Source organism: Cucurbita pepo, chromosome LG08 (assembly GCF_002806865.2).
Source record: "Cucurbita pepo subsp. pepo cultivar mu-cu-16 chromosome LG08, ASM280686v2, whole genome shotgun sequence".
In the NCBI taxonomy this organism is placed as follows: Eukaryota; Viridiplantae; Streptophyta; class Magnoliopsida; order Cucurbitales; family Cucurbitaceae; genus Cucurbita; species Cucurbita pepo.
Window position 1 is genome coordinate 1,804,756 of NC_036645.1, and position 23,682 is coordinate 1,828,437.

At 35.2% G+C, this 23,682-nt stretch overlaps 4 protein-coding genes across 4 annotated transcripts; 3 read left to right on the forward strand and 1 right to left on the reverse strand.

Moving 5' to 3' along the window:
* Positions 1-3,217: 3,217 nt before the first annotated feature.
* On the reverse strand, positions 3,218-5,171 carry LOC111800526 (protein IQ-DOMAIN 14-like). The gene is made up of 4 exons (XM_023684260.1): positions 4,521-5,171; positions 4,195-4,434; positions 3,457-4,083; positions 3,218-3,364 (listed from the first exon to the last, which is right to left on the reverse strand). The coding sequence occupies exons 1-4, from the start codon at positions 4,935-4,937 to the stop codon at positions 3,344-3,346; spliced, it is 1,305 nt and encodes a 434-aa protein (XP_023540028.1). The 5' UTR covers positions 4,938-5,171; the 3' UTR covers positions 3,218-3,343.
* A 3,646-nt stretch (positions 5,172-8,817) lies between these two features.
* Positions 8,818-10,145, forward strand: LOC111800048 (VAN3-binding protein-like). The gene is made up of 4 exons (XM_023683624.1): positions 8,818-9,256; positions 9,326-9,631; positions 9,770-9,847; positions 9,922-10,145. Exons 1-4 carry the CDS (start codon positions 8,818-8,820, stop codon positions 10,143-10,145), a joined length of 1,047 nt encoding a protein of 348 aa, XP_023539392.1.
* Positions 10,146-16,938: 6,793 nt separating this feature from the next.
* LOC111800527 (1,2-dihydroxy-3-keto-5-methylthiopentene dioxygenase 2-like) lies at positions 16,939-20,181 on the forward strand. Its single transcript, XM_023684261.1, has 7 exons — positions 16,939-17,045; positions 18,348-18,459; positions 18,552-18,646; positions 18,796-18,910; positions 19,003-19,127; positions 19,696-19,766; positions 19,866-20,181. The coding sequence occupies exons 1-7, from the start codon at positions 17,028-17,030 to the stop codon at positions 19,930-19,932; spliced, it is 603 nt and encodes a 200-aa protein (XP_023540029.1). The 5' UTR covers positions 16,939-17,027; the 3' UTR covers positions 19,933-20,181.
* Positions 20,182-21,583: 1,402 nt separating this feature from the next.
* On the forward strand, positions 21,584-23,606 carry LOC111800657 (heat stress transcription factor A-6b-like). Its single transcript, XM_023684455.1, has 2 exons — positions 21,584-21,948; positions 22,635-23,606. The coding sequence occupies exons 1-2, from the start codon at positions 21,646-21,648 to the stop codon at positions 23,364-23,366; spliced, it is 1,035 nt and encodes a 344-aa protein (XP_023540223.1). The 5' UTR covers positions 21,584-21,645; the 3' UTR covers positions 23,367-23,606.
* Positions 23,607-23,682: the final 76 nt, after the last annotated feature.

Consider the following 23,682-nt stretch of genomic DNA (forward strand, 5'->3'; position numbering starts at 1 on the left):
ATTTGAAAGCTTATCTTGAATTCTCTCTTTATCACCAGATGGACGTTAGCAGGTGAATTATAAAGATAGGTGTGACTTAAATTTCTCTATTTTCTCCAATTACGAGTCTAAATAAATATTTTGAAAAATACTCGTAATCTATCCTAAAATTCTAACCTTCCATCGAGTATTTCAATCTAGAATTCCACTAATATTAACGAAACTTGGACTAGCACGTGACATACTTAGTTTGATATATATAAAATAGATTTATAAATTTTTTGGTTGAATTTTTTTTTTTTAATAACATTAATAAAATATATTTCGATTGAAAAGTCTAAATGCTTTTCTATTTTTAAAGAAGGAATAAAAAAAAATTCAAAATAAAATATAATTTATTTGCAAGTTATAATTATTAATGATTTAATTAGAAAACCAAAAAAGTCATTAAAAATTTGAAAGATAATATAAAAATACATATTTAATTGTCATATGCCTCGAACAACTTACCCCAAATAGAGTGGAGAATTAACGTTTAAATAGAAATAGAAAAATGAGCTATAAGAGATTTTGTTAGTTATGTAAATAAAAATGAGATGGAGATCGTTAAGTGATCGGGGAGACGTATACCTTATTATATTTTTAGTCTCCATCCTTGACCTGACCACATCCACCTCGCTTCACTTTATATATAAATATATCTATATTTATATATTCTAAAGTTCTTAAAAGATTATATTATATTATTTAAATTTAAATTTAAATTTTTAAAAAATAATATTTAATATTATATTATATTTTTCCTTATGAAATATTTTTGGGTTTATTATCCCGTTTTACATTATTATATTAAAAAATTAAAATTGTCTATTTTAATATGCGAAAGGCATATATATATATATATATATATACCTTTTCAAAGTCAGGTCGGGTAAAAGATGAATCCAATACTGCTTTTATCAACGAAAAAGTCTAATTAAGTGTCACCTCCTGCAGATATCAAAAGATAAGAAATGTTAGCTCTTCGGCTTCTAAGTATCAGGAAGGAATCGTCTCAAGAGAAAGAGTAAGCTCAGCCTTCTAAAAAGGATTGCAACTAAGTCAAGATAAGATTAAGTAAGAGCCAGCACGGACTTCCTTCTTGAATTTCAAGAACAATAGTAATTCAATCGAAGGACGGGAGAGTATTCTAATAGTACTAGATCGACTTTCTCAGTTTCAATAGGAAAGACAGAAAGGAATTAGCTTTATATATATAATAGGTGAAAATCTCCCTCGGAAACGTGATCTCTGTAAATTCCTTGCAATGAATCCTCGTTCTTATCCTCGCGAAAATTAGAAATGAAAGAAGAGGTGGAGACGAGAACGGGGACGGAGAAGACATTTTCGTCTCCGTTAAGTAAATATGTTTATTGTCAGTAGCTCTCCTAACTACGTTTGTTCGCGATAATCTCGCAACAGAATCGATAAGAATGATACACCTTACATATACTTAGCTTCAACTTTTGTTTTTATATTTTGTTAAACAAATGTGAGATTTGGGAATGGCCGACATTATAATATTATTCCTTTAAATTCCATTTTTTTCATATACATCTCCCCTCTCACCTAACAATTTCAAACTGCTTTCGTACCTAAATAATGTTTGGATCATTAATACCAAATACATTAAATATTAATAATGCTACCAACCTAATTATTATCTCCCGTTCATCATCGTAATAATATTTAACTTTGAAGTTTTTATGATTAAAAATCGTTGAAAAGATCACTGTCATTTGATGCGATTCGTTACTCTGATATCATGTTAGAATCAAATTTGTGCTTAGCTCATAGAATAAACATTTTCAACGTGTAATTATGTATTAAAAAACAGTTATCGAGAGATATTGTTCTTATCATTTCGAATTTGGTCATTAATATCTAGAATTGGTGGATAAATATCACGACGTCAACTTGTAAAGTTTGTACAAACAATTCATAAAGTCGAACGTCATAAATTTGAAAATATAGAAGTAAACGAAGAGGAGATTAAAAAGGAGACGGAGAGTGGACAATAGAAATGCTTTATGATACCCTATGGTGGATAAACGAACAATAATTGAAGAGAGAAAGAAGTAAAAATAGACTCGTATAGTCCAAAAGATAATCGAGTGCTTTTGAACTTTTTTTCTTCAATGGGCTAATATGTACACTTTTTTTATCGAACAGATTGGCTTATATACTCGTTTATTTTGTGATAATGTTTTTTTTATATATATATATATTTACGATTTATGATTTTTTAAAAAGATTTAAGGCATTTGTAAGAATATATTAATAAAAAAGAAATATGAAAAAAAATAATTAGAACTCTAAATTATGGAAAGAAATATTTATGAATTTATTTTATGTTTAAATACAATAATAGAAAAAAAAAGTGAATAATAATGACGAAAGCAAGCAAAAGGAATTGTGTCTGTCGGTCAATTTTGAGGTTCCTTTGCTTTTCCAGACTCCCAAGATACCTTACAGTTGACTTTTATTGACTTTTGAAGTCGTGGCGCATTCGCATTGGTCTGTCGCATTCCATCGCTGTCACATATGCAAGGCAGGCACTCCAGCCAACTTTCCATTATTTTATAATTTAACCGGTCCCACCAGATGCTTCCTTAAAAAAACAGAAAAAAAAAAAAAGAAAAAAACAAATTAAGGATATTTTTTATGTAAAAAATCATTTTCCATTGGATACATTTTTAATCAACCAATTGGTTAGGATTAATTAATTAAAATTGAATAATTAATTAGGTTAATTCAATACATTATTATAAAATAGTTCCTTTTAATAATATTGGGTAACCGAATGACGCATTAATTAACTAAGATCAGTACGAACACACGTTGACTCAATCATAAATTTTATGTTTTTTTTTCGAGAAAATAGATTTTTTTTATTTTGTCCTTAAAAAAACCAAACATTTTTCCCTCACTATATAAGCCCAGTTAGCAGAAATTGATGAGTCCAATTTGAAGCCCATTGTTCTTCAATTGAATTTTATTTTATTTTTTTCATACCACAAAATAATCCAAACAAAATTTATATTTAAAAGATTAATTATTCAACGTGGAAGAGACGGGTGATTCAAATTGATACCACTTGTCACAATCGTATTTTGTGGTAGCAAAATTGTGCAGCACTTGTTTTAACCCAACAAACAAGTCATTCGCTATAAAGTCCGCCAAACTAAAAATTATAATGGAACTTAAACGAACATATTTGATAAGATGTTTATTGTCATCTAACAGGAAAAAACTCAAACAAAAAGGAAAAGAAAAGGGTCAGAAATTGGAGAGGTAACTCCTTTTTGTTTCAGCATCTTCTTTGTTAGTATCTGTTTCCATAACCCTGCAAAACAAGAACACCAAGAACAACATTTCCTTCAGAATGTGATCCAGAAAATTCATCCTTTTCTTCCATTGTAATTTGTTCATACTTACTTCCTGTGCTGCCATTGATCGACAGTAGTTCGAATTTGTAACGATCGAGCATGTTGAACCACATTCGCTGTCCTTGAGCGACACGGTCGACCGGTCGAGCTTGATCGGCCATGGAGGGTAACCGGTGCCATGTGTTGCACTGCCCAAATGCGACGACGAGCGTTGCATTTTCACCGCTCTTGGAATGTTCCTCCCCTCTACTGATACTCTCCGTCGGCTTGGCTGCCTCTCGAGCGACTCCGGCCGGGCTTTTGGCGCGCTTTGTGACCGCACTTTCGCCTTCGATGACTCCGTGTTCGCCATGTAATTTGGGAACAATTGGTACTCATAAGACAATGATTCTCCGTATTCTGATCGGGGGAATTCAAATGGGAGTCGATTTAAATCGGTTTTCGCCCTGGCTGAGAAGCACTGGGGACTATTCTGAGCTGTTCCGACGGCGTAATCATCGTAATGGCCACTGAAAGTTCTCGGGCTTATATCCACCATCGCCGATGGCGTCGGCGAAAGACGGTAGCTTTCTTGATTCGAATACGCGTAATGGCTGTAGCTATTGCGATTCTTTATGCTGCCCCCTAAATCCATCTCCACGATCTTTATATTCTCTTCCATTTCTCTGTCAATCTCCTGCAAAAGGAAGAACAAAAACAGAGCAAAAACAGAGTCATACCGTATCGCTGAGAAACTATGAACAAGATCCGATTTTTATCACAACCCAAGATTTTGATTCGAAATTACTTGATGGGGTTGTCTTAAACGAGTTTCTTGGAAGGATTTTCTATGTGCTGAGTGCCATTGTTGAGCAGTGGGCTTCGAATCTTCAGCCATTTTGATCCTCTGTGTTCGTGCTCTGTCCTGCGCCGTCACTAAAGCTTGCATACACCGCAGAGTATCGGTGGCTCTTTTTCTTACTAAATGGCCTCTGACCATCGCTTGTAATTTCACCAATCCTTTCAATGCATACAGAGCCTTTCTCGCCTGCAGTTTCAATCGCAACAAAATTCATTTGAATTTCGATTTGGGTATTGTAAATTTGGTGTTAATTTTGAGATTTTTGTATGTACCAGATAAGATCTGAAAACAGATTGGATTTTAACTGCAGCAGCTTCTTCAATTGCAGTGGCTTTCCCATTTGAAGCTGCGGTCAGACGAATCACGGCAGCGGCAGCTTGAGCGGCGGCGACTGCGACGGCCGTCGCAGCCGCCAACGCCATTGTGTGTTTTTCCTGTTCCTTTTCCATGTCGAAGGTAGTGGTCGCCGGTGGGGTTGTTACGGTGGAAACATTCAGCTCCGGTGGACTCACTTCCTTGGTCGGCGAGCCTCGCCGGAAACTCCATCGTTTCTTATCTTTAGGAGTCGAAATCGGAGTGGTGGGGTTTTCAGAGGAAATGGGAGAAATCGGATTGGCGATTTGGGAATGTTCTTTATGGAACTTCTTGCCGGAGAGGAATTTCTTGAGCCATTTTCCAGCCTTACCCATTTGGACACAAACTCCGGCGGACTAAAACCTGGAGATCTCTGCAAGTAAAGGGAAGATCTTGAGATGAAAATGGCGGTGTGTGTGTATCATTTGTCTGTTGTGTTGCTTGGTTGGAGTCATTAAATTTACAGAAAATGATGGAAGTAAGCGAGATTTGAGTTAAGAAACAGAGTGGAAAGCTCCCTTTGTGACAGATTCTGAACTATACCAACGATGATGTTCTTCTTTTTGTAATGTTCTGTCGTATTGATAAATATTTTATTTTATTTTTCCTAAACGGTGATTATCCATTTATTTATTCTATATTTGTTATATTAAACTAAGATATTCATATGCCTTACTCATATTAAAGTTGTAGATAATTAACATATTAAATCATTATTTGTTAAATTATTTTCAAAAATATTTAGTTAAACAACATCGGTGCGATCATATCTGTATTTCAACTTGGTTGATCATCGATAACGATATTGAAAACACTAAAGAAAGAACGAGCCACTCCAATTGTCATTGATGTTGAGTAAACCACTAGTCGCCACTGAACATCTACCTTTCTTCCATCTGTAACGTGTATTTTTTTGCTTGTTTGGATACTCGAACGTCGAGTGAAAGTCAATACATTTTTCGAAGGGGTTTCTTAAAAGAAAAAAACGACCTACCCGAGGAGATGTTGAAGTTGTGCATGAAGTAGTCTCTATCTTCTAGTCGAGACAAGAGATAGATGACGCTAGACTAAGTCAACTCTATCATTGGTTTATTATCCCTTTAACGATCTCTAAATAAAGATATGTGTTACTATGCTCCAAAGCTATGTGGTGCTATTATGGCAGGGAAGGATCGATTTAATCTCACTAAGGTCTAACGAGTCTTGTTCTGCATCTGGATCTCGACTATAAATTCAATTAATTTATTTAGATTTTCATTTTTATGACAATTTTGCACAATAAAAACATAATTAATTATAATGAAAAAAGGTTAAAGGTGAAGCTTCAAATAACATGGCCACTCTTGTGAAATACTCCAACGAGTCACGTGCAATGAAGCTGCCCATCACTACTTTGAATGATGATTTTATGACGTCAAAAAAAACCAATAATTTGCGGATAAATAAAGCCTAAATTCAACTTTGATATATTGACGTCATAAATTAGACTTTTGTTTTTTACTTTTACATAAGGTGAAAAAATAGAAGGCCACGTGGCGAACTTATAATTTGCATGTAAAATAAGTGCCAGCTGGATTTAAATCGGTCAAAGTGGCTTTTACGAGATAAAGTCAAAGGAGATGCTTTGACATTCCTTTGTAACATCATCTATTACACTCATTTTTACTTATTATTTATTATTTCTTTTTTGTCAATTTCTTTTTTTTTTTTTCCCAATTAATGAAAAATTCTTATTTATTCATGATAACACGTATTCATAAATTACAACATACGCCAAATATATTTACTATTTATAATAAACGTTAAATATAATATTTATATTGTTATTAATTACATTTCCTATTTATTAAAAAAATTAAATAACAATTAGTTGGCATTCAGATGGCTTGCTATATAAGTGCTTCCCCCTTTAAATTTATGTTTTGCCATTGGGAAGCAATTTTCATTATTTCATCTCCTTTGTGAATATTCATTAAAAAAATATAAAATATTTATAATAAGTTTTAAACCAAATATTTATAATTTATATAAATATGTACGAATTTGAATTTTCATCGTGTTTTAGTAATATTCATTGGAATCTGAATTAAAAAATAATAATAATAAATAAATAAATAAATAATTTGTGTAGATTCGATTATTATGTCTTTTATATAATGCTTAGGTGGCTCTCCACATGGGGCTTGTTTAAAGACAAAGCAAATATATTTCCATGTGCAAGATTAAATTAAGGCCATTAATTAGGGCATAATTAAATTATTTTATTTTTCTCCTTTTTCTTGAAAATATAAATTGATTTGTATTTATTTATTATTCTTTGGGAATTTAATTTATATTTATATTAATTAATTAATTTGGAAAGTGATAAATGCGACCAAAGTCATAATATTTGACCCATCTTATATCAAAGAGGCATGGAAACAAAATTGACCTTTTTTTTTTCCTTTTTTGGAAATGGAAATTAAATGGACGTGTATTATTTAATTAATCAATTGGTGTCTAAAGTGTTTTTTAATATTAAAAAAACAAAATAAGGAACTTCTAAAAAATTATTTTGTCTCCTATTTATTTTTTTCCAAAACCCACCTTATATTTATATAATATTTATAAAAATATATCTCTAATTAAGATATTTATACTTCAATTTGAACTTAGGGTATACTAATTAGTTAAATTTAACTGTCTTCTCATACGGCTTAAGAATTTTTCGGGCGCTCTCACCGTCATATGTTTATTTCTTTATCTAACTTAATCAAATTTAATTTTTTTTTTAATATTTATCAAAATAAAACGAGAAAAATACAAATATAAATACAAACTCTTTTTCAATATATTTTTTTCTCATTTATTGAAATATAATATTCGAAGAATATATTATTTATAGAATATATCTCCGATATTATATCTAAATATATATATATATATATTTTTTTTATGATTTGATTTGTAATATATTTTATTTTATTATCAATATTTAATTAGTTTATATATATATATATATATATATATATATATATATATATATATATATATATATATATATATATATATATTTTGTTGGTATCTTGTATCCGCTTATGAATATCAATGAGAATACATACTTTCGATTTCAATTCTATTTTTCATTCTTAAGATGATTTTTGCACCATATTATGATGTCGACTGTTCGGAAAATTTGAAGTTGATATTTTATTTAAAATAATAATAATAGATAAATAAATAGATAGGAGATTTTTATTTATTTATTTATGGTAGAAAAAAACAAAAGAAGTTAGAAGAAAATGGGGATGGGAGAAGTGTCGCGTCAGCACTGAATAAAATTGGTAATGTCGGATCTCCTTCACGTTCCCATGTTTTTTTGCCACTCCGCCACCCACCGCCACCACCACCAACCTTCACAGTCACCAATCATATATATATATATATTGTTCCAAACTAAAGGGCTTGTAGAAAGCCCATAATGAGGATGGATTATCAATAGTTTGGGCCTGGGCTCGAAGAAGGCTTGCTTTGGGCCTCAATAGAATTATTTTTGCTCCTCCGCCACGTCCCGGCTGTCCTCCGACGTCCCTCTCGATTCCCCCTCGGAGTCCGTCAATTCCAAGATTCCGACCGGCGGCGATGTGGAGGGGTTTTTGGTTTTTATGAACCCTTTTGGTAACTTTGTGTCTTCTTGTAAAATTTTATTGACTCTGTTCCGACGAAGATTCGATCGTGTTCTTCCAGTAGGACGTGTCTCCTCGGACATCCGGCAGGCTGCCGCACAGCAGCGGTTGAAGTTGCCGACCACGACACCAAGGTTTGTTTTTCTCTTAGTTAGTCACTACTTCAGCTCTTCGAACAGTCATCGATTGTTCCATTTTTAGACGAAAAACGTTGTTGGATATTAAAAGAAACCATTTTTAACAGCTTTGCAAAATACTAAATATGACGTCAAAAACTATGGAATTTGGGNTTTTTTTTTTTTTTTTTTTTTTTTTTTTTTTTTGTTTAATTAGGAATTAGAGTTGCAGTTGACCATCACCTGAATCGGTTAAGTATTGACCATCCAATTCCAATGGTTTGAATTGTTCATCCAAAACAAGAGTGGGTTTCCGAGAAACAGGGCTTTTCCGGCGACAATTAATGGGACCAATTCGATTCGTTTCAACTAATGACGATCTCAATGATTGATCAATTTGACAAAAACCCATCTCCTCCAAATTTCTCAAAAGCATGAATCGGCAAAGTTCCATGCAGCTTTACCGCTCCAACTATACTTTGAGTACCGCCACGGTGAATGGGTCCAACGCCGCCGTTATCGGCGGCGGAAAGACGGTCGGACGGTGGTTGAAGGAGCGGAAGGAGAGGAGAAAAGAAGAACACAGGGTACAGAATGCTCAGCTTCATGCTGCTGTTTCTGTTGCAGGGGTGGCTGCTGCCATCGCCGCCATTGCCTCCGCCTCTGCAAGTTCCCAAGGCGGAAATGACGGGAAAGATATCCCAAAGACCGATATGGCTTTGGCCTCTGCCGCCACATTGGTCGCCGCTCAATGCGTGGAGGCCGCTGAGGCCATGGGAGCAGAACATGATCACCTCGCCTCTGTTATAAGCTCCGCCGTCAATGTCAAGTCCGCCGGCGATATTATGACGCTCACCGCCGCCGCTTCAACAGGTTGTAGTAGCAGCCTAATACATATTTTAATTTCTTTGAAAAATAACACGCGTGTTGTGAATTTTGTAGCATTAAAAGGAGCTGCAACGCTTAAATCGAGGGCCATGAAGGAAGTGTGGAATGCGGCGGCTATAAACCCGACGGAGACAGGAATCGGAGCATCCAGCAGCTATGGTACTCTGAATATTTTGGAGACTCAAAAATTTAGCGGCGACCCTCACCCGATTCAACACGACCTTGATCTTCTACGTGACTGTGAATCAAACCATCAAATTCAACATGAAGATAATTTCGTCACCGTACGATTGCTCGCTGATGGCTGTGAGCTTCTTAAACGTACTCGTAGTGGTAAGTTTACCTTTTCTCAATTCATCAAATTTTTAATTAATTAACTTTTTTAATTTTGTTTTAACAAACCACTAATCCTCGTATTACAGACGATCTCCANTTTTTTTTTTTTTTTTTTTTTTTTTTTTTTTTTTAAATTTAATTTTAAGAAAATTTAATTTTAATTTTATATTCCTTTGTTACAGGTTGTGTTGAAGATGAAGAGCAGGCACGTGGCTGGGGCTATAACCAAAAAGAAAAAGAGTAAGTTTTGTTTATTAATTAATTAATTAATAAACATATTCTGAATATTTAAGTTAATTGGATTCCTTGCACAGATGTGGTGGTGGATGTAGTGAAAGATATTCCGGCATGGGCAGGGCGGCACCTGCTGGAGGGCGGCGATGACCGCCGCTACTTCGGGCTGAAGACACTGATGCGAGGGGTGGTGGAATTCGAGTGCAGAAACCAGAGAGAGTATGACATGTGGACACAGGGAGTTGCCAAGCTTCTTGTAATGGCGGCTGAAAGGACTTGTATGTTCCAAGATCAACCTGTTTGAACGGGGAACACAAATTGTAAATTATAAGCTTTTTTTTTTTTTTTTCCTTCTTGTTTTTTTCAAAATTGTTTTTAATGGTTTTAATGTTCCACTCTAACCACCCGACCGTTGCAACTTTTCTAGTACAAATCGACTTGTTTGACTTCATTCCAAAATCAACCATGAATGTTGGGCTTGGGCTTCGGAGAGGCCCAAATATTGTCGGGAGCCCAAATGAGCATGGGCCCAAAGAATTTAAAATTCAGATTTAATAAATAATAAAAGAGGGAAATAAAAGTAGAGCCACGTAATTGAAATTAAAAAAGAAAAAGAAAAAAGAGGATTGTAGTGGAATGTAGTTTTTTTCAGGGGATTGCTCAGAACGACATGACGTTTTGGAGCTTCTGAACGACGACTCTGTTCCCTTTTATACCCAACACTCGTTTAACGCTCCAGCTAACATTTCACCGCTTTTTTTTATTATTATTTTTAAAAAAAGTATTTTTTTTTTTCCATTTAGTAAAAGTAAATATCATTACCGAATAGAAAATGACGCTCCAGTCCTCCTGGTATCAGTCCCATTTTGTCCCCTCTCTAACCCCAAATATTAATCTCACTTCATTAAATTAATAATAATAAATTATGTCCCAATATACATAAATATATTTTCAAATTATAATAAAATTAAAATTGATGTATAACTGTACTCTAGGGTGGATTGGGTTTTCGTAATAACTCAAGTCTATCACTAATATATATTACTCGTTTTGACCCGTTACGTACCACGATTTTAATATGCATCAGGCTAACTACAATACTTAAGGGTTTATTAGTGGTGGGCTTAGACTGTTATAAATGGTATCATAGCCATACATCGAAAGTGTGTGCCAGCGAGAATGTTAGGTCTCCAATAGAGATCTTACATTGGTTGAAGAGTGGAACCAAACATTCTTTATAATGGTGTGGAAACTTCTACATAGTAGACGCTTTTAAAACCGTGAGGCGAACGATAATACGTAATGGGCAAAATTTGACAATATCTACTAGTGATGAGCTAACTCTTCTAAAAGTAAAATATTTTATATCAACCTAAAAAGAACTCACAGTCCACTTAAAAAATTATGTTAGTTTTCGTCTATTTTTTACTTTTTCATTTTTTTTTAAATTTTAATTTTAGTTAAATTAATAGAGGTAAAAGTGTTGATGACTACTTTCTTCTGCCTACAATACTTAAAGGGTCAGAACAAACAGTATCTATTAACCGTGGGCTTAGACGGTTACAAATTATATCATAGCCAGACACCGAGCGTGTGTGTCAGCGAGGATGTTAGTCTCCAATAAAAGTGGATTGCGAGATTTTACATTGGTTGGATAGTGGAACCAAACATTATTTATAATGGTGTGGAAACTTCTACATAGTAAACGCTTCTAAAACCGTGAGGTGGACGACAATACGTAATTGGTCAAAACGGACAATGTCTACTAGTGATGAGGTTTAACTCTTACAAAAGTGAAATATTGTATATCAACCTAAAAAGAACTCAGGATCCAGTTATAAAAAATTATATTTATTTATGGTATCCTGAAGAACGTAATCTATTTTTTAGATTTTTTTTTGTTTAAAGTTTGAAATTAAAATATGAATTAAAATAGTACCTTTTAATTTTTTTTTTTTTTTTTAATTTTTTATTTTATTTTAGCTAAATTAATAGAGGCAAAAGTGGTGATTGAGAAGCATAAAGGTTTTGTCACCCACAAAAGCGGTAACAAAAGAGAGTAGGGGTTCTGTGGTCGTGTGTACTGATATTATGCTGATATACCCTTCATCTTTTACACTTTTTCATAATTGCCCCTGCAAATTTACTCTTTTTCCTTTCACACATCACTCCCAAAGTTTTATTTACAAACTTACCCATTCCCCATTTTACATCAATTTCACTTCACATATACACATTCTATTACTAAACAAAACATCCCCTTTCACTCAAATCGACCCTCAAACTTCTATTTAATTGAAAAACGTGACACTTTTTTTCCCTTTTTCATGTTTAAGGCCGTAAACTTTGAGAATTTGAATCTATACTCTCTTGATCGAGATTGCATTGCATGTCTTAATCCGTTGAAAAATCAAAACAAAATAATTTCATGTAATAATCTAAATCTACCATTAGTAGATATTATCCTATTTAGACTGGACTTCCTCAAGATTCTAAAACACGTCGATTAGGGAGAAATTTTCACACCTTTTAAGAATGTTTTGTTCTAAAACACGTCGATTAGGGAGAGATTTTCACACATTTTAAGAATGTTTTGTTCTCAAACACATCGATTAGGGATAGATTTTCACACCTTTTAAGAATGTTTTGTTCTAAAACACATCGATTAGGGAGAGATTTTCACACCTTTTAAAAAATGTTTTGTTCTAAAACACGTCGATTAGGGAGAGATTTTCACACCCATTAAGAATGTTTTGTTCTTTTGGTATATTTAATTTTCACCCACCATTGAGTCACAAACAAAATTAATCTTAAATGCTTTAAAATATTTGTTAATTCTCTTATTGTGAAACGGCGACGTTTTCAACCGTGAAAAATAAAAAAAAAAAAAGAAAAAAAATTAATTTCCAATTCTCTCCTTTTTTTACATTTTCCAATGCAAAAAGCCACCAAATTTCAATATTGCTTTATATTGAAAATTTATTTTGGTTTTTCTTTATATAATTGAGCTGAATCACTGTTTTGAATCAGCTTTTTGTTTTTTATTTTTATTTTTATTTTTATTTTTACATTTTTTAAATCTGTACTTATTTTTTTTACTGTTCATACTCTGTTCTTGTGGGGAAGCTTCACAAAAATTACACGTGACCTCTAATTATCAACTAATTGCTAAACTTTTTTATTTTTAAATTACAAACCCATTAAATTAATATAATGTTCAAAGATGCATTAAATTAATTCTCTGCTTAGTTTAATTCATACCAACACCACCAACAATAATAACCAACCAGAAGATCAATATATACACATAAAAACAGCATTTTTTTTTTAAATTTATTTTAGTCTAAAAATAAAAAGAAAATTACTATTTCTTGCGGTCGCTGAATTTGGCCTAAGGCATGAAGAGCTTATTCCCACATTTGCATCTCCAAGCTTCGGGGTAGTACTCCAATGGCACACTCATACCCGGTTGAATTGGCACATGAACCGGTTGACACGGCCAGCATCTCCCACACTTGGATCGGCAAGTTGGCGGCGACGAACCCGGTCCAAGAGGTGTCCCAAGCCACCACCGGTGGGTTTCCGCAGAGGTGGAGTGGAAGAAGACGGCGGCGAAGGCGAGGAGGAGGGTTAGAAGTAAGGAGAAGTTGCAATGATTGGAGTGGCGGTGTGACCCTCCCATTCAGAAATCGGAAGCGGTGCAGGAGATTTTGTTGTGTAGGAATAGAGAGGAAGGGGGGCGGGGGGCGGGGGGCGGGGAGTAAACCAACCTGCTCCTCTGCTTCTGCCTCTGCCGCTGCATGCTGCCTTTCTGAATTCCTCTGCTTCTCTCTTATCGTTTCATTTTTTTTTTTTAAATTAATTAATTAATTTATTTATTTTATTTCTATTTTAGAGAGTATTATTTCAAGTCAAATACATAGAGCCCAAAAAGATTGTAATGGGATTTGTCTTATTGTCTGGCTTAACCTGCTGCTGCTGGGGGCCTTCCCAGCGTCACTGCCGCTCTCTCTCATCAACCCTTTTCTCCTAAATTACCTTTTTACCCCTTCTCTTCCCTTTTTCCTTAAGATTTTAAAATTATAAAACAATAAAAAAAATTAAATTTACTACTTATGTTATATAGTATATCTTTCTCTTCCGTAGCTTAATCTGTATGAGGAGGGGTTTGCGTTTGATTAGCTAGTTGGTGAGCTAATAGCTTATCAAGGCGATGATTCAGTAGCTGATTTGAGAGCATGATCAGCCACACTAGAACTGAGACAAGGCCCAAGCTCCTACGAGATGCAGCAGTGAGGAATTTTCGGCAAACGGGTGAAAGCCTGATGGAACAATGTTGTAACGGCCCATATCCACCACTAGTAGATATTGTCCTCTTTGGGCTTTCCCTTTCATGGTTTCCCCTCAACCCAGATCCACCGCTAGTAGATATTGTTCTCTTTGGACTTTCCCTTTCGAGCTTCCCCTCAACCCAGATCCACCCCAAGTAGATATTGTCCTCTTTGGGTTTCCCCTCAAGGCTTTAAAACGCGTCCGCTGTAGGAAGGTTTCCACACCCTTATAAATGGTGGTTTGTTCTCCTCACCAACGGGACATCATAATCCACCCCCCTTTAGGGCGCAGCGTCCTCGCTGGAACTCTTTCCTTCCTCCAATTGACGTGGGACCGCCCCCCAAAAAATCCACCCCCTTTGGGGCCTAGCATCTTTACTGGCACATCGCCTCGTNCAGCAAGAAGGCTAGCACATGGTCTGGTGTCTGGCTTTGATACCATTTGTAACGACCCAGATCCACCGCTAGCAGATATTGTCCTTTTTGGGATTTCCCTCAATGCTTTAAACCGCGTCTACTACGAAAAGGTTTCCAGACCTTATAAATGGTGGTTTGTTCTCCTCCTCAACCAATGTGGGACATCACAAATGTCGTGTGGAGATAGAAAGACTATGGGTCATGAACTCGGAGAAGAAGTAGAGCCGATATCTAAAGAATAAGCATTGACTAACTCTATGTCGGTGATCACTTGAGAATTTATTACATGTCTAGAAGAAAATTTTCTATTAATCTTTATTTTAAAGATTTTAATCAATACAATTTTATATAAAATTTAAGGAGGAGGGGTAGGGGTAAAATAGGAAAAATGAAAAGAGGAATAGGGTAGGGGTAAATTAGGGGTGAAAGAAGGAAGGAGCACCCGTGTGGATTACGTACGTGCGGGAGAAAAAAAGGGGGAGAGGGAGCTGTCTTGTACGGAACGAACATCTGAGTCATCTCTCTCTAAATCTCCACCGTTAGATCCTCAATACTGGATGGTCAGATTAGATGACCTTTGTTAAATGTGCAGTGGGGCCCACGTTTTATATAGACCTAACGACGGATTCCTACGTACACTTGGACGCTACTTGTTTTTACTGATGACCATATTATATTATCAATTTTTATTATAATTTAATTATAAATTTAAAAATTTCAATTTCACCCTACAATTTTTATTTTTATTTTTATAATTTTTAATGGTTAAAAAAATAGGTGTTATTGTTTATGGAATGTTTTAATTAAAAAAAAAAATGGTACGGTATGACGAAATGGGAAATTTAAGGAAAGATTTATTGCAGCTTACTAAGTTGGGGTAAATTTTAATTTTCTTTTTCCTCTTTTATTGTCCTACACGATTTTTATTCCAATAATAAATATGAAAAAAAAGTGTCCGGCTTTACGACTGGTCATGGACCGGGTCGACTTTTGCAGTTCGATTAATAAAGCCCGGCCCGTTTTTGGCAGTCTAAGGCCCACCTTCTGCAGCTTCCTCTTTTAATGATCTCGGAATGCGTGGCTCATGATTTTTAGTTTAATTATTAATTGTTTTTTATTTTAATTTTGTTATATTCTCTCTAAGCTCTCGTGGTTTTGATTTGGGCTTCTCTCCTCACCTATAAACCTATGATCTTCCACTAAATTAACTAATGTGGGACTCACTTCCAATAATCATCGACATTTTTAATTATTGTACGTTTGCAAAGGAAAAAAGGAATAAAAAGGACGAGAAGTTCAAGTTGTTTACCAAAAGGTCTGCATTTTTTCAAGGAATTGAAAGAATATTTTCAAATATATTATTTGAATTAAAGCTTTAATTTCAAGAATTTTGTTGAATTTCCCTACCCGAAATGTATTCGTGCCATAGAAATTACGGCCCATCAGACCATTTTCGTGGACTTTTGAACCTGAACCGCAACTGGAAAGCCAATCGCGACCCGCAACCGGACACCATCCCGGTCCGGTCCAACCTTCCCCCAAATGGAACTTACCCCGGGAAGCTGCTATAAAGATTATATATTTCCAACTATACCCTTTCCTTATATTCTTATTTTCTCCAACTGTATTTTATTAGTTAAATTACTATTTTTGCTTTGTTTTTTTTCTTCTGGTTCTTATAATTTTAAGGATTTTAAATTAATTATGNTAGTTAAATTACTGTTTTTGCTTTGTTTTTTTTTCTTCTGGTTCTTATAATTTTAAGGGTTTTAAATTAATTATNTATTCTTATTTTCTCCAACTGTATTTTATTAGTTAAATTACTATTTTTGCTTTGTTTTTTTTCTTCTGGTTCTTATAATTTTAAGGATTTTAAATTAATTATGGTTTGAGCTTAATTAGAATTTTACAAATTAATTTCATTTTGGTTTTTCAATCCAAATGATTTACTCAAACACCATAAATTGTTGTTGTTATCTTAGATTAGTAAATGAACGGTACATTTATTATTATTAGTATTATAAGTTGACGTNACCATAAATTGTTGTTGTTATCTTAGATTAGTAAATGAACGGTGCATTTATTATTATTAGTATTATAAGTTGACGTGTTTGTCTCTATCTGGTTGTTTAAAATTAAATACGAGTGAAAAATAAATAATACAAAATATAAAAATTAATAATGAATTGAGAAAAGTAATTTTTTTTTCTTTGGAATTGATTTTGAAATTGGGTCACAAAAAGAAAGCATTTGTCTCGAGCATGAAAAATGCAATATTCCCAATTAATAAAACGCCATGATTTAAGGGTATTATCGTCTTTGTACGTTCGAAGAGGCAGTATATAGCTTCTTCGTTTTCGCCTCTCTGCGTTGCCTTGAAGCGTTCCAATTTGATTGGGATTATTATTCTGAAGCAGAGGCCGGAGGTTGCAGTGACGATGGCTGTTCCCGACAAGGTAAATTTATCTTTGTTGCTTATCGCATCGTTTCTTTCTGTATCTGTGATTGGCAGAAAATGCTCTGTTCGTATTTTTCATTGATTGTTTCAACTCGTTATTTCCCAATTCGTTGCGATAATTGGTAATCGGGTTTGCATGCTTGGAATTTATGGAAATTTTTGGACTATTTCTTCTTGAAGTTTCTTTTTCTGTAGTCTAGCTCGAAAATTGAAGTTGTTTGGTTTACTTTGCTGTTGATTCCTAATATCTAGATGGTGCTGCCCTAGGCTGAAATGTTCGTATGCGCCTTTTCATGGGAAATTGAAACTGATTGTGTTTTGGCTTCCTCCTTCATTAAGCGAACTTGTTCTTACACATTTCCGGGGGGAAATGCTAAAATTCTGGTTTGGATTTGGAATTTCAACGCCAAGTTTATCCGTTGAAGGAAAGTAATCCCGGTCGCCCGTTGCCGGGTTGATTTGGATTGATGTCTTAATTCATGTATCTCGCATAATTATCCAATTGTTATCGGGCTTTAGAATCTAACGAGTTGTTTGGAAGTTTTTGTTTGGAAACTGTTTTTATTAGGAAAATATGATATGGCCTGTTTCCTTACTTTTCTTAGTTGTTCTCCTTAGAAAATTACGGTGTTGCACAATGACTTTGCACTTGAATGTGGCTTTTCAAAATAGTTATTGCAAATATTGATACAAAAGCATCAATAATGTTCAAGAATTCTCTGTTTTGGCGCCATTTGTACTTGGTTTGTAAGTTTGCTGGCACTATTGAAAGGACATCCTGGTGTTATATGTTAATGATGTGAAATAATGCTCACCATCGAAATGAAAAATGTCTTTGTTTTTTTTGAGATCCTACATCGGTTGGAGAGGGGAACGAAGCATTCCTTATAAGGGTGTGAAAACCTCTCTCTAACATACGCGTTTTGAAAACTTTGAGGGATGCCCGGAAGGGAAAGCCCAAATAAGACAATATTTGCTAGCGATGGGCTTGGGCTGTTACAATTTTTTTGATGTCATGGTTTTATAGTTTGCGGATATAGGCCTAAGCATCATTGAGCCGTTGAGGAAGATTTAGGTAGGTTTAAATGACATACTAATAATACTGGTGCTGATAGAGATAATGGGTTCTTAGTTTCTCTTTTTCTCTCGTAGAAGAAATGATGTCCTTAGATATGCATGCATCGGTGATGTCTGATAGTTTTGTTCAGGGCCCTGCTGCTCTGAATTTGCTGTGTGTAGCCCAATTTTGTGGGTCTTTCAATATCCTTATCATTACAATTCTCGAAACTTGCATTTACAGGATCCGAGAGAGGAAGTGATTCAGGCATGGTATATGGATGATAGTAATGAAGACCAGAGGCTTCCTCATCACCTTGAACCGAAGCAATATTTGTCCCTCCAACAACTTGATGGTAAGCCTGCTGACAATAGAATAGCTTACAGTTGTACAAAGCTAAGTGGTTTTAGATAGACTTATATTGTGTGAATTATGCTAAAATTTCAGAACTTGGAGTTCTGAGCTGGAGACTGGATGCCGACAAATATGAAACAGATGAGGAATTGAAGAAGATACGTCGTGATCGTAATTACTCCTACATGGTTTGTTTCTTTTACTTGTGTGTTCATTCCATTCTTCTATATGAGCAAGCACATGTTCAATTGCTCGTGAAAATTGCTCAAACTATTTTGTTTTTTCTTCAACAAGTTTGGTCTCTCTCTCTGCTATTATCTCATTCTTTTATTGTCAGGACTTTTGCGAGGTCTGTCCAGAAAAGCTTCCTAATTATGAAGAGAAGATTAAGAACTTTTACGAGGAACATTTGCACACCGATGAGGAGATCCGTTACTGTGTGGCAGGGAGTGGTAGGATTAGTTATGTTTTTCTTTTACTAGACCTCAATTATGCATTATTTGTGTCTTCTAATTTTCATTTTCTTTGATGTGGGTGGATGAAGGTTATTTTGATGTTAGGGATCTGAATGACAAATGGATTCGTATTTGGGTAAAGAAGGGAGCAATGATTGTCTTACCTGCTGGAATTTATCATCGCTTCACTTTGGATTCTGACAACTACATCAAGGTTAGCATCACATAATAGAACAAGCATCATAAGACTCTGGATGCTTCTAAGTTCTAACCCCTTTCACTTTACTCTTCTCCACTTCTTTGCCATGATTTTCACTGCATAATTTTTTTTTCTGAAGATTTGTGTGAGATCCACATCGGTTGGAGAGGGGTACAAAACATTCCTTATAAGAGTGTGAAAACCTCTCCCTAGTAGACGCGTTATTAAATCTTGAGGTTGACTACGATACATAACGGGTCAAAACATACAACATCTGCTAGTGGTGGGTTTAAGTTGTTACAACCCTTCTCTCATGTGGTGTACTCCATTCAGTATACTGTGGATTTAGGTCATATTTGTTTTGTTTGGCTTTGGCTCGACTTGTTATATATATATATATAGCAACGGTAGGGTGAAGAAACTAGTCTTCCAACCAAGAAAAACCAATAATGATTCCTTGAAGCCCTCCTTTGGTAGTATTAGGGCATGTTTAGGACTGATGTATTTATATATTGAGGCAAATTTATAGTATAGTGCTTAGAAAAGGAACAGTGTTTCTGATGAGGCAAATTCATGTATATAGGCTATGCGACTCTTTGTTGGCGATCCTGTCTGGACTCCTCACAACCGTCCCAATGATCATCTTCCCGCGAGGTATTGCTAATGCTTGTAGTTGGTGCAGTCATGGATTTTCCCTGTGCCCCTTGCCATGGATTTAGCTCAACTATGAATAACTCGTTTGCTGCTTTGCAGGAAGGAGTATCTAAAAAATTTTGTGGAGAAAGAAGGTGGTAACCAAACCATTAACGCTGCAGCTTGAACTCTGCTCGCGCTTCTGAAGTTGGATCGGGTCTTAGCTGTCGAACCCGTTACTATTTGTATGGTCCGGTATGCATGTCCTTTCTTCGGTATGCCTGTAGCTTGTCATACTTTGCTAGTAATGCCTAGGCTCATGCAAAAACTTAAATAGTTTGTACTCTGTCGTTCATGTGCTGTTTCTGAAATATATGTAATCCTAGCGTGTGGTATAAGATGGAATAAAAATTAAACACTCAGCAGTGTTTGTGCATTATTTTGTCGGAGTGTTTGGTAATGGTGGTTGTCATGTTCCTGAACTTTTTTCTTATGAAAGTTTCGTAAGAGGGGACGAATCGTCATCTGTCTGTTTAACAGGCAGAAATCATTCACTAGTCGATCTAACGAGTCTCGTCCTAGAAAACAGAGAGTCCGTGTGGGAAGATATATAGAAATGGAGAGTTTTTGCGCTTTGACTTATTTTTCTTTTTCAAAAATAATTTAAAACATTTACCTAAGATTATCATAAGTTTTTTTAAAAAATATTAGATGCTTTTTTAAATTATTATTATTATTTTCAATACTTGAATAATAGTGAAAGACAAAAAAAAAATAATAATAAAGAAAAAGAAAAAGGGAAAAAAGAGACAAAAATAAAGGTAGTGTGGGGTCTGTTCTTTCTGAGGAGGTTCTACACAAATCCTCCATCTGTTTTCTTAATAAATAAAATAATATTTACAAAAATATGGTGAATTTAGTTCCACGTCATTGACTGAGAATGATGCCCCATCAGCTCGTTACTTTCATTATTATAAGAAACCACACTCCCCCATAACCCCTTAACCTCCCTCCACGTGTCCCTTCCACCTTTTCAATTTCTACACACTCCTCCCTTAAAATAAATATTAAATTTCACTTTTTTATTACAATACCGAAAGGTTAAAATTTTCTAAAATATGATTTTTCCATTTCCAAAAACTTTAATTTTTAATAAAGTCTTTAAAATAATTATGTTCTCGTGATTTTTTTTGGACCATAACAAAAACTTCCAACAATATCATTTCCTTTTTAATCCACGTGTAATCACTCTATTGGATCTTTATTGCTATCTTGTAGCTGACGTGTCCATCCAAAATCCTAACTTAAAACACATTGGTTTGGGTGCCACCCCACCAAACTACCATCTTTGACTCATCCCTATTGGCTTTCAATTTTAGATAAGATTTCTAATCTCTACTTAAATCAGAATGAGTATACTCGAACCTACGAATAAGTTCTAACTTAAAATATATTCGAGTTTGAGCTTGATTTTATGTTGCACGTCGAGAGGATTTTAGTTGACGTTATAATTCTAGAATCTTCTAGACCCTATTTTTTTTAAATGTTCATTACAATAGGGAGCATAAGAACACAGGATCGTTTTGGATTGTGACGCAACAAAAGAAAAATAATGATGAAATTAAAAAAAAAAAAAAAATCTCAATATAACATATCTCTCATCTTAATTGATGCCATGCTCAAAAGGGAAAGGGCTAAAATGGAAAATGGACCAAAAAAAAAGAAAAGTTTTACACTTTTTTTCATTTCATTTGTTTCTATAATTAGAATTGATTCTTTCCTCCATTCAACACCTACTACTACTACTGCTACTCTCTCTTCATAATATCCTTCACAGTTTACATTTTCAATTTCCACTAAATTGAGAGTGAATTTCAAAAAATTAACGACGACCCAGATCATGAATCGTCTCCGCCGAGTGAAGGAGGAGTTTCCGGCGTCGAATTCTGCATTTTCTAACGGAGCGCCGTCGCCCACGGTGGCTCCTCAGCCGATGGAGGGTCTTCACGAGGCGGGTCCTCCGCCATTTCTGACCAAAACATACGAATTCGTCGAAGATTCAACCACCAATCATATTGTCTCTTGGAGTAGAGACAACAACAGCTTCATCGTTTGGGATCCTCAATCCTTTTCCTTGACCCTTCTCCCCAAATACTTCAAACACAGCAATTTTTCCAGCTTTGTTCGACAACTTAACACCTATGTATGTTTTCTTCCCCTTGATTTCGATTCTTTTAAGGTTATTGGCCAAATGGGTGTTCTTTACAAATCTCCCCCTTGATTTCGATTCTTTTAAGGTTATTGGCCAAATGGTTGTTCTTCACGAATCTCCACGATAATATGATTGTTAGGCGAACACGACTCTCCACAATAGTATGATATTGTCTACTTTGAGCCTAAGCTCTCCTGCTTTGTGCTCCCCTAAAAGGCCTAATACCAATGCAGAGAGTATTCTTTGTTATAAACCCATCAACACCTCCCTCGAACAAATTACGACTCCCCTTAATCGAGGCTCGACTCCTTTGGAGTCTTAATCATTTTTTACTGCCTTCGAGGAGGCTTGACTCATTTTTCTTTTTGAAGTCCTTTGTTTGACATTCGAGGATTTGCCAATCTATTGACACAACTAAGTTTAAGGCATGACTTCTGATACCATGTTAGACGAACACGACTCTCCACGATGGTATGATATTGTCCACTTTTAGCATAAGCTCTCATGGCTTTGATTTGGACTTCCCAAAAGGCCTCCTACCCTATTCTTTGTTTATAAACCCATCAACAATGATATTATTAACTTTGCTTTGAATTTTTCTCGAAGATCTTGTATGTAAATGTATTACTTACTTATAAATTTATGATCATTTCCTAAATTAGTCTTAATTTTGGTAGGGATTTAAGAAGATTGATCCAGACAAGTGGGAGTTTGCTCATGAAGGTTTCTTGAGAGGGCAGAAGCATCTTCTGAAGCTGATTCGGAGGAGGAAAACGGTGCAACCAAATGCCACTCTCCAAGCTCCGGACCCTTGTGTCGAAGTCGGGCGGTTCGGTCTGGATGGAGAAATCGATCGGCTGCAGCGAGACAAGCAGGTTTTAATGGGGGAGCTGGTAAAGCTAAGACAACAGCAACAAACCACCAAAGGGCAGCTCCAAACAATGGAGCGCCGCCTCAAAAAGACAGAGACAAGGCAGCAACTAATGATGAACTTCTTAGCAAGAGCAATTCAATTCCCTGATTTCATCCAACAACTCATCCACCAAAAGGACAAGCACAAAGAGCTTGAAGAAGCCATCAATAGAAAACGAAGACGACATATCGACCAAGGCCTTTCCCCAACCTCCGACGAATATGACGAAGAAGACAAGGCATCGTTCGCGAACAACATCCATGTGGATGTCGAGCTACTAGCGGTTGACATGAACCAAAATAACCCGCATTTTGCTAAAGAAGAAATGGGTGAAAAAGGAGATGGAATAATGGATGATGGGTTTTGGGAGAATTTGTTGAATGAGGCTAATGAAGAAGGGTTTGGAGTTCATGGGTTTGATGAACAAGATGATGAGGTTGAAGATGGAGATGAATTGGTTGCTCATTTTGGGTTTTTGAATTCTAATCTTAAATAGATAGCTCGTAACTTTTTTATTTTTACAAATAATGGGAGTTCGGGAGAGCGGAAATATCTCAAGTGGGCTCGTTGGGAAGAAAGATAGAGTGCAGTATGTAGAGTACATGAAAGGTATAGTCGGCTTGATCACACACCGAATCCAGAGACAGGAAAGTAACAACCTTCTTTCATGGCTGCATCCCACTTAGACTACTACTACTATGATGTGAGCAGTTCAAATTGGTTTGATCTTTCCTAATTATCCTAGTCAGAACTTGTACGTATCATTTGTATTGGGTCCATGCATAAATGTCGTGGCTTCACCCATTTAAAAC